Source organism: Callithrix jacchus, chromosome 6 (assembly GCF_049354715.1).
Source record: "Callithrix jacchus isolate 240 chromosome 6, calJac240_pri, whole genome shotgun sequence".
Taxonomy (NCBI): domain Eukaryota; kingdom Metazoa; phylum Chordata; class Mammalia; order Primates; family Cebidae; genus Callithrix; species Callithrix jacchus.
The window spans coordinates 137,967,139-137,980,721 of NC_133507.1; the positions used below are offsets into that span (position 1 = coordinate 137,967,139).

Genomic DNA, 13,583 nt, shown 5'->3' on the forward strand with positions numbered 1-13,583 from the left:
TGTATTTGCTACATAGCTCATTTCTGCTAGTAAAGAATGTATTAGCTCAGTGAGGTCAACGACTCATCTTTGTTTTTTCACAGGGCTCAAGATAGTACCTGGCAAAGAATAGGCACTAAGTAAAATAATCTTTGAACTGAACTGAAAAAGTAATGATTTTGTTATGAAATCTGTACAGGATTCTAATGGCCACGTCTTGAGGTCATAGGTTTCTTGTTTGTGTTGTTTTTACAGCAGCATGGCTGAGAGGTCATAGTTTTTACTTTGGTAGAGTTAACCATGATACTGAGAAAAGTACATAGTGTTTGGGGAGTTCTGCAGAGAGAGAGCTGACCAAGGTAAATCTGAAATGGAGAGGGTATCAATTTACCTAAGCCTTGAGAAAAGATTAGAAGCTGGAGAGCCAGAGATTAGTAAGGGGCATTCTAGCTAGGAGGAAGTGGTATGAGCAAAGGCCAAGTATGAGTCTTGCCTCAAATCAGTGATCATCTCAGTGAGACCAGAATAGAGGAACCACTGGAAGGGAGTGACATGATGAGCTCTGTGAACAGAGGAGGCTATGAGGAAAGAGATGGATTTGACAGACAGTGTAGAGGTAGAATTGGTAGAGTTTCGTGAACACTTAAAGGTAAGGGATGAGGCTGGGCATGGCGGCTCATGTCTATAATCCCAGCATTTTGAGAGGCCGAGGTGGGTGGATACTTGAGGTCAGGAGTTTGAGACCAGTCTGGGAAACATGGCAAAACCCCTTCTCTACAAAAAATATAAAAAGTTACTTGGGTACAGTGCCATATGCTTGTAATTCCAGCTACTTGAGAGGCAAGAGGCACAAGAATTGCTTGAATCTGGGACACAGAAACTTCAGTGAGCTGAGACTGTACTACTGTACTCCAGCCTGGGGGATAGAGTAAGACTCTTACCTCAAAAAAAAAAAAAAAAAAAAAAGAAGGATGAGAATGATGTGGTGACATTATCAAAGACTGAGGTTCTAGTTTGGTTGATTCGGTGATGATGTTAATGGAAATAGGGAATCCCAGAGGAGAATGAGGGGGAAAGATAGTAAGTGTAGGTGTTAGTTATGTTGTGGTGAATGTGAACAGTTCATTCTGAACAGTTTGAGATACCTGAGGATGCCATGTGAGATATCCATCAGCTAGTACGCAGTCTAAGTCTAGATCTTAGGAGAGTTTTAAAAATGACTATAGATTTTTGATTCATCAACTCAGAGTTTTTGAGTAAGAGGAGGAAAGGCCTAAAGTAGAATTTAAAAATGGGTGGGGAAAAGAGAACAGTCAGGCAAGAATGTTGTTTCTGAAGCCAAAGAAGGGGAAAGTATAGAGACAGCAGAATGGTGAGATACTGCTGTGAAAATAATTGGGAACCAAGGAGTTGGCAATTAGGGGGTGGTGGGTGACTTCAGAGGATAATTTCAGTAAGGTAGTGAGGCAGTAGCTGGACTAGACAGAAGAATAATTATGCACTAAGCAGTGGAAACAGCATGACTATGAGGACAAGACGGGAAAGATACTGATAGCAATTTATTGAGAGGGAAGGACAAAGAGGATTTTGTTTAGAAGAGCTTAGGGTAAGGATATAAATTTAGAGAAGGAAGGTTGAGGCAGTAAGATAGAGGATTTAGTTAATGAGGTTAAGTCCCAGAAGAGTTACAGTAAATGTAATCAAAGCAAGTGTATGCAGTTCCTCTTGGGGGCACCTAAAGAGAGAGAGAGACAGAGACAGAGAGAGAGAGAGAGAGAGAGAGAGAGAGAGAGAGAGAGTGTGTGTGTGTGTGTGTGTGTGTGTGTGTAAAATGGAAAGAAAGCAAATAACAGTCTTAAAGTATTTAGTTCTGTTGTGAAACTCTCACATGTTGACTGTATGTTAATACATCCATCTTTCTTTCTAGGCAGCAGCAGTTGCACTTTCCTCCCTGATTCATGCTTTGAATGACTTAGACATGGTGGCCATAGTTCGATATGCTTATGACAAAAGAGCTAATCCTCAAGTCGGCGTGGCTTTTCCTCATATCAAACATAACTATGAGGTAAAACCCAAAGTCTTAATGTTATTTTTTTCCTTCAGTTCCTTTATTCTAAGCAGTGTTTCTCAGCTGTTAATGTGCATGGTAATTACTTGGGGATCTTCTTAAAATGCAGATTCTGATTTTGTAGTTCTGAGGTAGGGCCCAGATTCTCTGTTTCTCCCAAGAAATGCTGATACTGGTCTGTGAACCATACTTTCAGTTAGAGCAAAAATTATACATAAAGTATTATTAGAATCTTTTTATTATTATGGAAATCTTTTTAAATTAGACTAATCTAATCAATAAAGGTTCACGATGACCTTTTTTTGGTTCTTATCCTTCGTGACTTACTGAAACCAAATGGAAAGAGAAATTAACTTGATTTTACAAATGAGAATTGTGAATAGAGGTTGAGGATGTGGTTTTGTTGTGATTCTTGTGAAACAGTTTATTTAGGGCTCTCCTATGTAAAATACAGCTCTAAATTCCTTACTGTGTCCTCTGTCTTAGAGAACTTACTGTGGCAGAACTGGAAAGAGAAGGCACCTATCTTGACTTCCAGATCAACCTTCTGATCACCCCAGTCTTCTCATGTGTTGTATTCGTCATGCATTTTATAGCAGTCCTTTAGGAGTCATTCTTTCACACATTTCTCTTATGTTTAATATTCTTTATACTGTTTGCAGTTATGAACAGCCAATAGCAGAAGTCAAAACACTTTACTTTTCATGTACCAGAATTGGCTGATTTTTGAAATATTTCTGTTATGCCACTTTCACAGAATTGGGGATCAGTTTTGTATTTTTTTCATTAATTTGGTCGTATCTGTTTTTACCCCCTTTTTTTCTCATTAGTGTTTGGTGTATGTGCAGCTGCCTTTCATGGAAGACTTGCGGCAATACATGTTTTCATCCTTGAAAAACAGTAAGAAATACGCTCCCACTGGTGAGTTTGTTTCCATTTAGATCTCTCATTGGCTCTACACACACTGTTCTTGGGCAGTTACCTGACTGCAGTTGTTGGTTGGGGCCAGGTGTTTACAGGGTGCAATTAGTTGGATTTCCAATCATACACTTATACACAGTAATGATGTAGGTGGTTTACTTGGTGTTTTTCCAGTAGGAGGGATAGGTTTGCCCTAGACTCGCCAAACACTGTGTAGTGTTTGCCTTGGAGCATGTACCTAGGGGGAACCTTGATGGTAATGGATGTCCATCTCTAGTTGTGAGCAGAGCTTGCCCCTGCTAAAGTGAATCTGAGCAGCATCAAACCTTTGGCTTTAGTGTTCTGCGTAAGGTCTGATGTAGCTTTGAAATGAAAAGTGACAGTGCTGAAGATTAACTTTTCTCTTTGACCTGTTTTTGTAGTTTGCAGCAACAGTCCAAGTCTCGTTGTTACTTATTTCTGGCTTTTAGGAGTTAGTTCAGACTTGATGTGAAAGGGCCTTATTGAGCATCTGGCTGCAAATGTCATGGTGTTATACAGAATGATTCTTAGAGCCACAGGTCCAGTCTTCTAGAGAGCCTATCATTTAAAACATTTATTATAAAATATAATAGCAGAAGTAGAAAATATACCAAAAAGAACAACAAATAATGAGTGGATGTTTTTAGTTTACAAGTTTAAATGTACTGTCTGTGTTAATGCAGGATTAGGGAATTGTGAAGTGAGTCTCAGAACTCAGTTCTTTCTGTAATTTTGGCTAGACCCTTTGGGAGTAGTGTGCTGTAAAAAGGCCAAGAATCAGATGGGTCCCTAGGGCCTGTGTCTTTACCTTCCTTCTGTAAATAAATGAGTCTGCATCACAGTGGAGGTAAGCATGGACCTGAGTGTATAGAAGTTGCCACTGTGTTATAGTATTACTCTCTCTCTACTTCCTGATAATTCCAAAATTTAAATGAGTAGAATATTTGATTTAATTATTTGTTTATTTGAGACAGGGTCTTGCTCTATCACCCAGCTGGATTGTAGTGGTGTGATCATAGCTCACTCCAGCCTCAAACTCCACGTGTATAAGCCCATTTCACGCTGCTGATAAAGACATACCCAAGACTGGGAAGAAAAAGAGGTTTAATTGGACTTATAGTTTCACATGGCTAGGGAAGCCTCAGAATCATGGCACGAGGTGAAAGGCACTTCTTACATAGTGGCGACAAAAGAAAATGGGGAAGAAGCAAAAGCAGAAACACTTGATAAACCCATGAGATCTGATAGTGAAGAAGACTTATTCACTAGCATGGGAAAGACCGGTCCACCCCAATTCAATTACCTCCCCCTGGGTCTCTTCCACAACACATGGCAATTCTGGGAGATATAATCAAGTTGACTTTTGGCTGGAGACACAGCCAGTTCTGGCTCAAGCAGTCCTCCCACCTCAACCTCCCAAGTAGCTGGGACTGCAGGCACACACCAGTGCGCCCAGATAATTTTTGTATTGTGTTTAAAGGTGGAGTTTAACCATGTTAGTCAGGCTGGTCTTGAACTCCTGACCTCGTGATCCACCCACTTTGGTCTCCCAAAGTGCTGGCATCCCAAAGTCCTGGGATTACAGGTGTGAGCCACCGTGCCCAGCTCCTATAATGTACTTTTTGGGAACTGCTTACTCTTTTCCACCTTTGATGACTGCAAATGTTCCAAAAATAGTGCCTGAGGTTCAGCAGCTGACTGCTGTGTGAACCAGCAAAATGAAAGTTATACACAGTAGTTTAGAAGTATTTTTGCCTTTCATCCATATTGCTTTGGCCTGTGCCATTTTTATTAACGGGGTAGATTTTTATTGAGGAGCGCTTGCTTTCTGTTAGGTATTAGGAGAGACCTAAGGAAAGAGGATGTCATATTTCTGCTCTCGTGGAGCTTGAGGGTTTGACAGGAGTAGGGTAAGACATGTACGCAGGTGTGATTAGTGTCATGGAAGCTCATTCTGCCTCAGTAAATTGTGAAGGAGTCAGCTCACTCTGATCCAATGGTGTCTTCCTGTTAAGGTGCTGTACTCTGATAAAAGTTGTATTAAGTTTTTACAAGGCTTATGCTTCATTATCAGAGATTTTTTTTTCCTTTTTAATGTTTTTCTTCTTTAGCTAATTATTAGTTTTTAAAATATTAGCCCGATAGATACTAAATACTTTGCTCCAGTGCCATATAGAGATTGGTTTTTATATGGCTGTATTCCTCTGAAATAAACTCTCTTGCTTTTCATCTGATACTCCATTGTCAAAGGTTCACTGAATGGTAGAACTGGAATCTAATCAGTCAGTCAAGATCTTTTCATTGCTAAGAAAATCAAGACTTGGATTAAATATGTGCATAGCTAGAGAATACTTTGGCAGGGCCCTGTCAGTATTACTGTGGATAGCTATACATAGAAAGCATTTGTTTTAGTGGAGAATAATAGAAATAATAATTTTTCTTTCTGCTTCTGTGTTTATCTTTAAGAGGCACAGTTGAATGCTGTTGATTCTTTGATTGACTCCATGAGCTTGGCAAAGAAAGATGAGAAGACAAACACCCTTGAAGACATGTTTCCAACCACCAAAATCCCAAATCCTCGATTTCAGAGATTATTCCAGGTGAGAGAGGAAAGATAAACAAGTCATACTCATTTTAAATCAAAGAGAGCTAAGTGCATAGTTACAGTAATTGGCCAGTCCTAAATAAATGTCTTTATTCTCTGAAGGCCCCATTTGCTCTATTTAATGGAAGAATAACGTCTTCCTCTTTTTACTTCAAAAGGTAAAGAGATTCTAAGCTCTTAGAAAAATAAAGTTAGAATGCTTCCTTTTTTTTTTCTGGAAGATGGTTACTTGAAAAATAAAAATACAGGAAGGCCAGTTGCCCATGCTGTAGTGCAGTGTTGTGATCTTAGCTCACTGCAGCCTCAAACTTCTGTGCTTGAGCAGTCTTGCCTGAGTATCTTGAACAGCTGAGATTGCAGGCATATGCCACCATTCCTGGCTAATTTTAAAAAGTTTTTGTAAAGACAGATTCTTGGCCAGGTGCAATGGTTGACACCTGTAATTCCAGCCCTTTGGGAGGCTGAGGCCAGTGCATTGCTTCAGGTCAGGAGTTCAAGACCAGCCTGGCCAACATGGTGAAACCCTGTCTCTACCAAAAAATACAAAAATTAGCCGGACATGGTGACATGCACCTGTAATCCCAGCTACTCAGGAGGCTGAGGTGGGAGAATTGCATGAACCTGGGAGATGGAGATTGGAGTGAGCCAAGATCATGCCCTGTACTCCAGTCTGGGTGACAGAGTGAGACCCTGTCTTAAAAAAAAAAAAAAAAGACAAGTTCCTAGGTTGGTCTTTAACTCCTGTGCTCAAGCATTTCTCCCACCTCAGCCTTCTGAGTAGATGGCCCTGTAGTTGTGTACCACTGCCCCCAGCCAAATGCCTCGTTTATATTTTTTGAGGTGTTTCTCCTATATTGTATGTAAATAACACTTTTCTTTGTTTTTTATATCAAAATAGTAGGAGAGCTTATATGAACTCTATCATAACTATTGTTAGAGAAGAACTGTTCTAGTTTCTTCTCAAATTTTTGAGAAAGCCACATTTCTCAAAAATTTCATAATTAAAGGTAGCATGGGGTCAATTAAAGAGGTTGTACTGTGAAATTATTAAAGAATAACTAAAATACAGAAAATATAAAAAATCTGTTTCTGTATCTTAGGCCAAAGAAATTGGAAGACAGATTGGATTAAGGTAAATTGGAGAAGTTGACAAGAGAGCTGACTTATGCTGAGGAAGGAGAGGGCTAGATTAAGGTTGAAGGAGAAAGGGATATTTCAGTCCTGGATTAAGTTGATGAAAGCAGGACACAGCCTTCTCTGACCCCATAAAACTGAAAAAAATCTCATAAGCAGCATTTTTTTTTTTTTTTTTGAGTTTTGCTCTTAATTGCCCAGGCTGGAGTGCAATGGCACTATCTCGGCTCACCTCAACCTTTGCCTCCTGGGTTCAAGAGATTCTCTTACCTCAGCCTCCCGAGTAGCTGGGATTACAGGCATGCACCACCACACCCAGCTAATTTTTGTAGTTTTAGTAGAGACAGGGTTTCTCCATGTTGGTCAGGCTGGTCTCAAACTCCCAACCTCAAGTGATCTGCTCACTCGGCCTCCCACAGTGCAGGGATTAGAGAGGTGAGCCATCGCCCCCAGCATAAGCAGCTTTTTTAGGCAAACTGTTGATCACCGAGGAGTAGAAGACTCTCTTCTGCGGGTTGGGGGAAACAGGTCATGTGCTGGAGAGACCATTTTCCCTTTTGATTCACTTCATGAAACATCTGTAACTAACTGAAGTCTCTATTGGGGCTTGTGATTTGAGGAGTCCTTTACTTGAGTGAAACAGCCTTTTTTTTTTTTTTTTTTTTTTTTTTGACGCTTAGAATTTCTTTAAGTAGTGAAAAAATCTTGTTCTAAAATTATAAATATGAAGTTTAACATGTAACGACTTGACTCTGAATACTAGTGCCCCTCAGTTTATAATGGGGATATATGCCTGTAAACTCATCCAGTTTGAGAATATAAATTGAAAATGCATTTACTACACCTAACCTACCAATCGTCAATAGGTTAGCCTCACCACCTTAAATGTGCTCAGAACACTTACATTAGCCCACAGTTGGGCAGAATCATCTGGCAGCATCATGCACTGTAGCGTGAAGGATGTTTGCCCTTGGGAGCAGTGGCTTGATATCACTGCCCATCATTGCAGCTGTCCTACTGACTTCTACTGAATGAGTATCGCTTTCACACTGTTGTAAATTGGAAAAATTGTCAATTGAAACGTCATAAACCAGAGACCATCTGTACTTCAGCATGCTAAGTGTAATGAAGTATAAATTACAGATATAAAAATCCTTTGGTGCTTTTTGGCAAGTGTAATTGAAGACCTAAAGCCTTGTGCCATTTGTAGGGAAGGGAGGAGCAGGCCAATTGAAAGCTTACCAAAATGGTTCACTATGGAGGAAAAGAGAAACTTCTATTAATAATATTTTGCAGACTTATTTAGGTAGGTTGTGTTTATCTCTTAATAAATGTGTCTTGGAATAACAAACAGATACAAGCCATAAATGCGGGCATTTTTATATTTCAAAGCTGCTGCAAGCACAGACTTTGATTTTTATTACTTTGTTTTGTGGGGGAGACTTTAATATGGCTTATCTGTATAAAGAACTGTCTTCACTAGGGTACATAAGCTTTTTTAAAAAAGCAAATATTAGCCAGGTACAGTAGCTCACACCTGTAAGTCCAGCACTTTAGGAGGCTGAGGCAGGCAGATCACCTGAGGTTAGGAGTTCAGAACCAGCCTGACCAACATGGAGAAACCCTGTCTTTATTAAAAATAACAAAATTAGCCAGGGGTGGTGGTGCATACCTGTAATCTCAGCTACTTGGGAGGCTGAGGCAGGATGATTGTTTAAATCTGGGAGGTGGAGGTTGCGGTGAGCTGAGATCATGCCGTTGTACTCCAGCTTGGGCAACAAGAGTGAAACTCCATCTCAAAAAAAAGAAAAGGCAAAAAAAAAAAAATCTCAAAAAAAAAAAACAAAAGCAAACAAATATGTATTAAGTACTAACAATGGACCACATACTGAAGTTACTATAAGCTTGCTTCTTTTATGGACCCCTTTAGAAGAATGAGAAACGTAGAGAGACAAAAAAAAAAAAAAAACAGTAGTTACAACAGTGGTGGGGAAACACCATGAGAATGAGAATAAGAAAATTTACAAATGAGTGACTGAAGGAAGGCTTTGCTGAGGAATTAGCATTCGGACAGAGTTTTAAAAGGAAAAATGAACATACATGCATGTTGTAAGGAGAGTATGCCATGTAAAAGAAATAATGTGGAAAAGCATGAAAATATAAAGAGGTAGATTGTGTCTAGGGATCCACAAATGGTTCTTTTTGGTTACAGAATAAGTTCTCTATGGCAGAATGGTGGAAAAGGTGACAGAAGCTAAGTAGTAGGTAGGTGGTGAATACCTTGTATGCCATACTCAGTCATTCGGATTTTATGGCAGTGGGTAATTATTAAAGAATTTGTAGTGGCCCACTTCAAGCCTTAAAAGTTGAAGCATTGATGGAGAGAATAGAGAGGAGAATCAATTCTTAAGGCGTTTAGAAGGTACAGTAGATAGAATTTGAGTGAGGGATGGAAAATCAAGTGGAATTGAAGATTCTAGCTTGGGTGAGTGAAAAGATGATGTCACCATTCAGTATGATAAGGAATACAGAATGAGCAGTTGAAAAAGATAATTCATTTATTTTCACAAGTGTTAAATTTGAGAAAATCTATTGGATATCTGTAGAGACACTCGATGGGAAGTTGGAAACAGCGTTGCAGAGCCCAGAAGACAAGTCAGGTCTAAATGCATAGATTTGAAAGTCCTCATTGAGGCAGAAAGACAAGTGAATAAGATCGTCTGGGAGAGCACGTTGACTGAAGGGAGAGAAAAAAGTAGCAGAACCCCAACATGCGAGTGAACAATTAGACATATAGAAAAGAGCTGTTAAAAAACAAAACCAAATGCTCCTGCCTCCACCACCCACCAAAAGTCAGTGAGGTAGAAAACTAGGAGAAATGCCTCTTGGAAGGCACAGGAAGAAAAGAGTTGGGAAGGAAAGAATTGCAAGTCAGATGCACAATGGCAAGTAGAGGTGAGCTTAGCAAAGGGTCTTTAGGAATTTGTAGTCCAGTTTGAGGATTTTGAGCACAGACTCTGTTGAGTAATGGTCTGCAAGCCAGGTTACAATGCCTGGATGAGAAAGACTTCCTGATGAAGGGAGATAGAAAGAGAGTACAATAAGCACTGGGAGGATGTGGGACCCAAGAAGGCTTCTTTTTTTCTTTTTGAATGAAATACCTACAGCTAAGGGTACATGAGCTGGGAGAAAGAGAGAGATTAATAATCAATTTGTAAGCAAGAGGTTTAATTTAATTCTAATTTTGAAAAGAAATGCTGAAAATATATCTTTTATCAAGTATATAGTTAAAACCACTTTTTAAATAATTGCTACAATGTTGCTTAAATCAGAGTATTAGTAACTTCTGAGCTAATCTTTTTCAATTTGTAAAAATCACATTCAATAACAGTTGCTTAAAAGAAGTAAATAGGCCAGGAACTGTGATCTCTGCTTCTCAGTTACTCAGAAATGTTACTTTCTCATCCCATTTTTTTAATGCATTGGGAATTTTTACTTGAATGAATTTTATAAGTATTTCACTTAGCTTAATTTGCATAAAATGTGACCTTTCAGGAAATATGAGAGAGATTGGTACTTCAGAACATTTCTTTTAGATCCTTTCTTAATTGACTTATGGATGATGACACTGAAAAGATTGCCTGGAGTTCATGCTGAAAACCTGGAATGTTTTTCAGTAGGAAGGCTGGGTAGGATATTTGTCCATTGGTTGGTCTAGCTCTTTTCCAAGAAATGTCAATTGGATGTCACAGAATCTTCAAGAGTTTATGAGAGGTAGTCTGCTATGTTGGGTGTTTGATTACTGCTTTACATCTTTAGGACCTTCTAAGCTGTTTAGATATTTTAATGAACCAAGGGAGAGCACTGTGGATTAAGGATTATGCATATAAGAAGAAGATGGGGTGTAGAGTCACAGAGTTTGGGATCTTTTGGATTTGCTTAAACAATTTTGGGATTATCTTGCTTTACATTGAATAGGCCTGATGTTATTGATGCTCAAGGGAAAGTCAAGTAATTGGGAAAGAAGCAGGAGTGAAAATCTAAGATGAATGATTATACCATGGAGAAGGAATAGTTGTGGTTGCTGGTTGAAATATTGGGAGGGAGCAGGGAGAAGCACATGGAATTTCTGGAGGAAATTGGTACTTAATTCCTACCTTACGGTTTTCCAAATTATAGGACATTGACTCTTGGATGATATTCACTATTAAACCTAAGCATCTTTAATTTTTTAAGAATAGAAACTTTCAGCTTTCATTTTTTCAATGTAGGAAGGGAATCCATGGAATAGTATAAATCATACTTTGTGATAGGGACAGTATTTTGAAGTTATGCTCTTCAGCTTCCTGGTATTTTGTTTATTTGTTTGTTTAGAATTACAAATTTATAAGTTGTTCAAAAGTGGGAATAGTTAATACCTTAATTTTGGAATTAATATTTATCAAAGGAAGGAAAACATCAATAAACTGATAGTTTCATCTTACTGCTTTGTTTTCCGATGACATCTAATCTTACTGCTTACCCTTCTGTATTCATTCCTTTTAGAGCATTTCCTTTTCTTGCCAGGCCAAGGTCTGGCATAGTATACTCGAGGCAGGATAGGTGGTTGAGTGAAGTGGCATGCTGCGCAGAACTTCACTCACATGGGCAGTGGAGAACCTGCCCTGGCCTTGATCTTGGTGCCTTGGTGTCGCCTCTTGGCACTGCTGTCAACAGCTAGAGCCCTGGAAAAGAGCACTTTATTCCTGCAGCCATTATCCACCAGGTGCTTATTATGTGCCATGTAGTATTTTTGGTGCTTAGAATTCAGCAGTAAAGAAGAGAAGAGCCCTGCTTTTGAGGAGGAGGGTTAGATAATAAAACAAGTAAACCAAAAAATGAATAATTTTAGTTAATGATGGTGGCTGTAAAAAAATATATGGGAAGTGATGGAAAATGACAGGGCAGTAGTATGGGGGCGGAGGGGCTACTTTGTATAGGGTGTCAGGGAAGGCTTCTTGGAGGAGACAGTATTTGAGCAAAGACCAAAATTTTTATGTTTTTTTTTTTAAAGAAGAGCTAATTCTTTCAAGATTTAGGGAAAGACAGGAGGCAGAGGGAGTGTTAGGCCCAGGCTGAAAAGGTAGGATGAACTTGATGTATGAGCAAAGCAGGAGGAGCCCAGTGCATTGTGGTTGTGAGTGAGAACAGTGGCCGGTGACACGATTGAGGAGGCAAGCAGGGCCGCGTCAGGATTTCCTAGGGTATGGTGAGCAGTTCATTCTCGGACCACTTCCAGTCAGACATTGGAATGAGAAGCCAGGAGACCAGTTAGGTGACTGTGGTAGGCCAGGGGCAAGGCGATGGGGCCTGGGCAAGAGTGGTAGCAGTGGGGAGGGGAAAAGGTAGATGGACTCATGGAGAAAAATGCAAACTCAACACTCTTGAAAGTTTGGGGACAACTCAGTATTCTCATCTCTTTTGCAGACTTCTCCCTGGGACTCACGGAGCATGGGCAGCTTCCCTGTAGCCACCTGTTTCATCCACCACATGGCATTCTAAGTGAGGGAGAAAGCACAGTATGATTAAAAGATTAAAGGATTATAACGAGAAAGTTATAATCCCAGATTGTCAGAAGATCTTGGAATTAGGTATTTTAGAGAATCTCGTATAGTCCCCAAGTAGTAAAAGCAACAACTTTGTTTTATAAGGTGAGGCTCCTTTCCAGGAGGTCCAGAGCAGAAGATACTGCTGCTAGGCTTGGATCTGTTTTTACAGTTGGTTTTAGGTATTGACCAATATCCTGCTAACAAAAACAGTTCTGGGTGAATCCTCTTTGTTATCTTTTACATATAGTATGAATCATATAGCCCTTCCACACTAAAGATGGAAGATCCCTGATCAGAAAATATAGAGAAGCCATATATGTCTTCATCTGTATTTTTAAATCCTTACTTTTTCCAACAGTGTCTGCTGCACAGAGCTTTACATCCCCGGGAGCCTCTGCCCCCAATTCAGCAGCATATTTGGAATATGCTGAATCCTCCCACTGAGGTGACAAAGAAATCTCAGATTCCACTCTCTAAAATAAAGACCCTTTTTCCTCTGATCGAAGCCAAGAAAAAGGATCAAGTAATTGCTCAGGATGTTTTCCAAGACAAGTAAGTACTCGATGTTTAACATTGGGGTACATAAGATTTGTGGTCATTTTGGAGTGGCTCTGGAGGTGTCACTTAGGGGTCTGTGGAATTAAAAAGGTGGGAGGAAGAAGCCTTTTGCTATTTGGCCCTTGCATTGCAATACTGATTTCTTATATGTGTCTGCTGTGATATTTTTTTGTTTTGTTTTGTTTTGTTTTTTTGAGACAGAGTTTCGCTCTTGTTACCCAGGCTGGAGTGCAATGGCGCAATCTCGATATTTTATCCTTGCTGTTCACCTTGGATTTAGAGCTAACTTCTGGGTTGATGACTTTTTATCAGCCTCAGATTCTCGGTGAATTATATGTGATATATAATTAGATAAATTTTTGAATATCTAAGGCTAAATGTTACTCTTTAAAGTACTGCGAATGAGTCTGTTGAAGATCATAGGTTTTTTTGGTTGGGACGAGATTAGGTGTTGGGGCTATCATTGAGATTTTTGGAGGAAAAGTGGGAAGGAGAGTGAAAAACTATCATTTCTTGAGCTGTTCAATTAGGGTATCAGTGATGTACTTGGTTGTGCTAATCAGGAGGTGTTTGTAGTTTAAGGATTGCAAAATGCTTTTCATATACCCTTAAATCAAGCTTACAAGTGGCTATTAGGTTTTTTCCCTCTTCTGTTCACAGTCTGTGTCAGTTTCCATTTAAAACAAAACAAAAATAAAACTAACAAAAG

At 39.4% G+C, this 13,583-nt stretch overlaps 1 protein-coding gene across 2 annotated transcripts in view; it reads left to right on the forward strand.

Moving 5' to 3' along the window:
* XRCC5 (X-ray repair cross complementing 5) overlaps nt 1-13,583 on the forward strand; it is a 95,103-nt gene that overhangs the window by 26,362 nt on the left and 55,158 nt on the right. For both annotated transcript variants that reach the window (XM_017973703.4, XM_054257915.2), the window contains exons 11-14: nt 1,907-2,044; nt 2,878-2,968; nt 5,456-5,589; nt 12,675-12,868. In XM_017973703.4, coding sequence (XP_017829192.2) covers nt 1,907-2,044; nt 2,878-2,968; nt 5,456-5,589; nt 12,675-12,868 — 557 coding nt within the window. The remainder of the gene's footprint in view (nt 1-1,906; nt 2,045-2,877; nt 2,969-5,455; nt 5,590-12,674; nt 12,869-13,583) is intronic.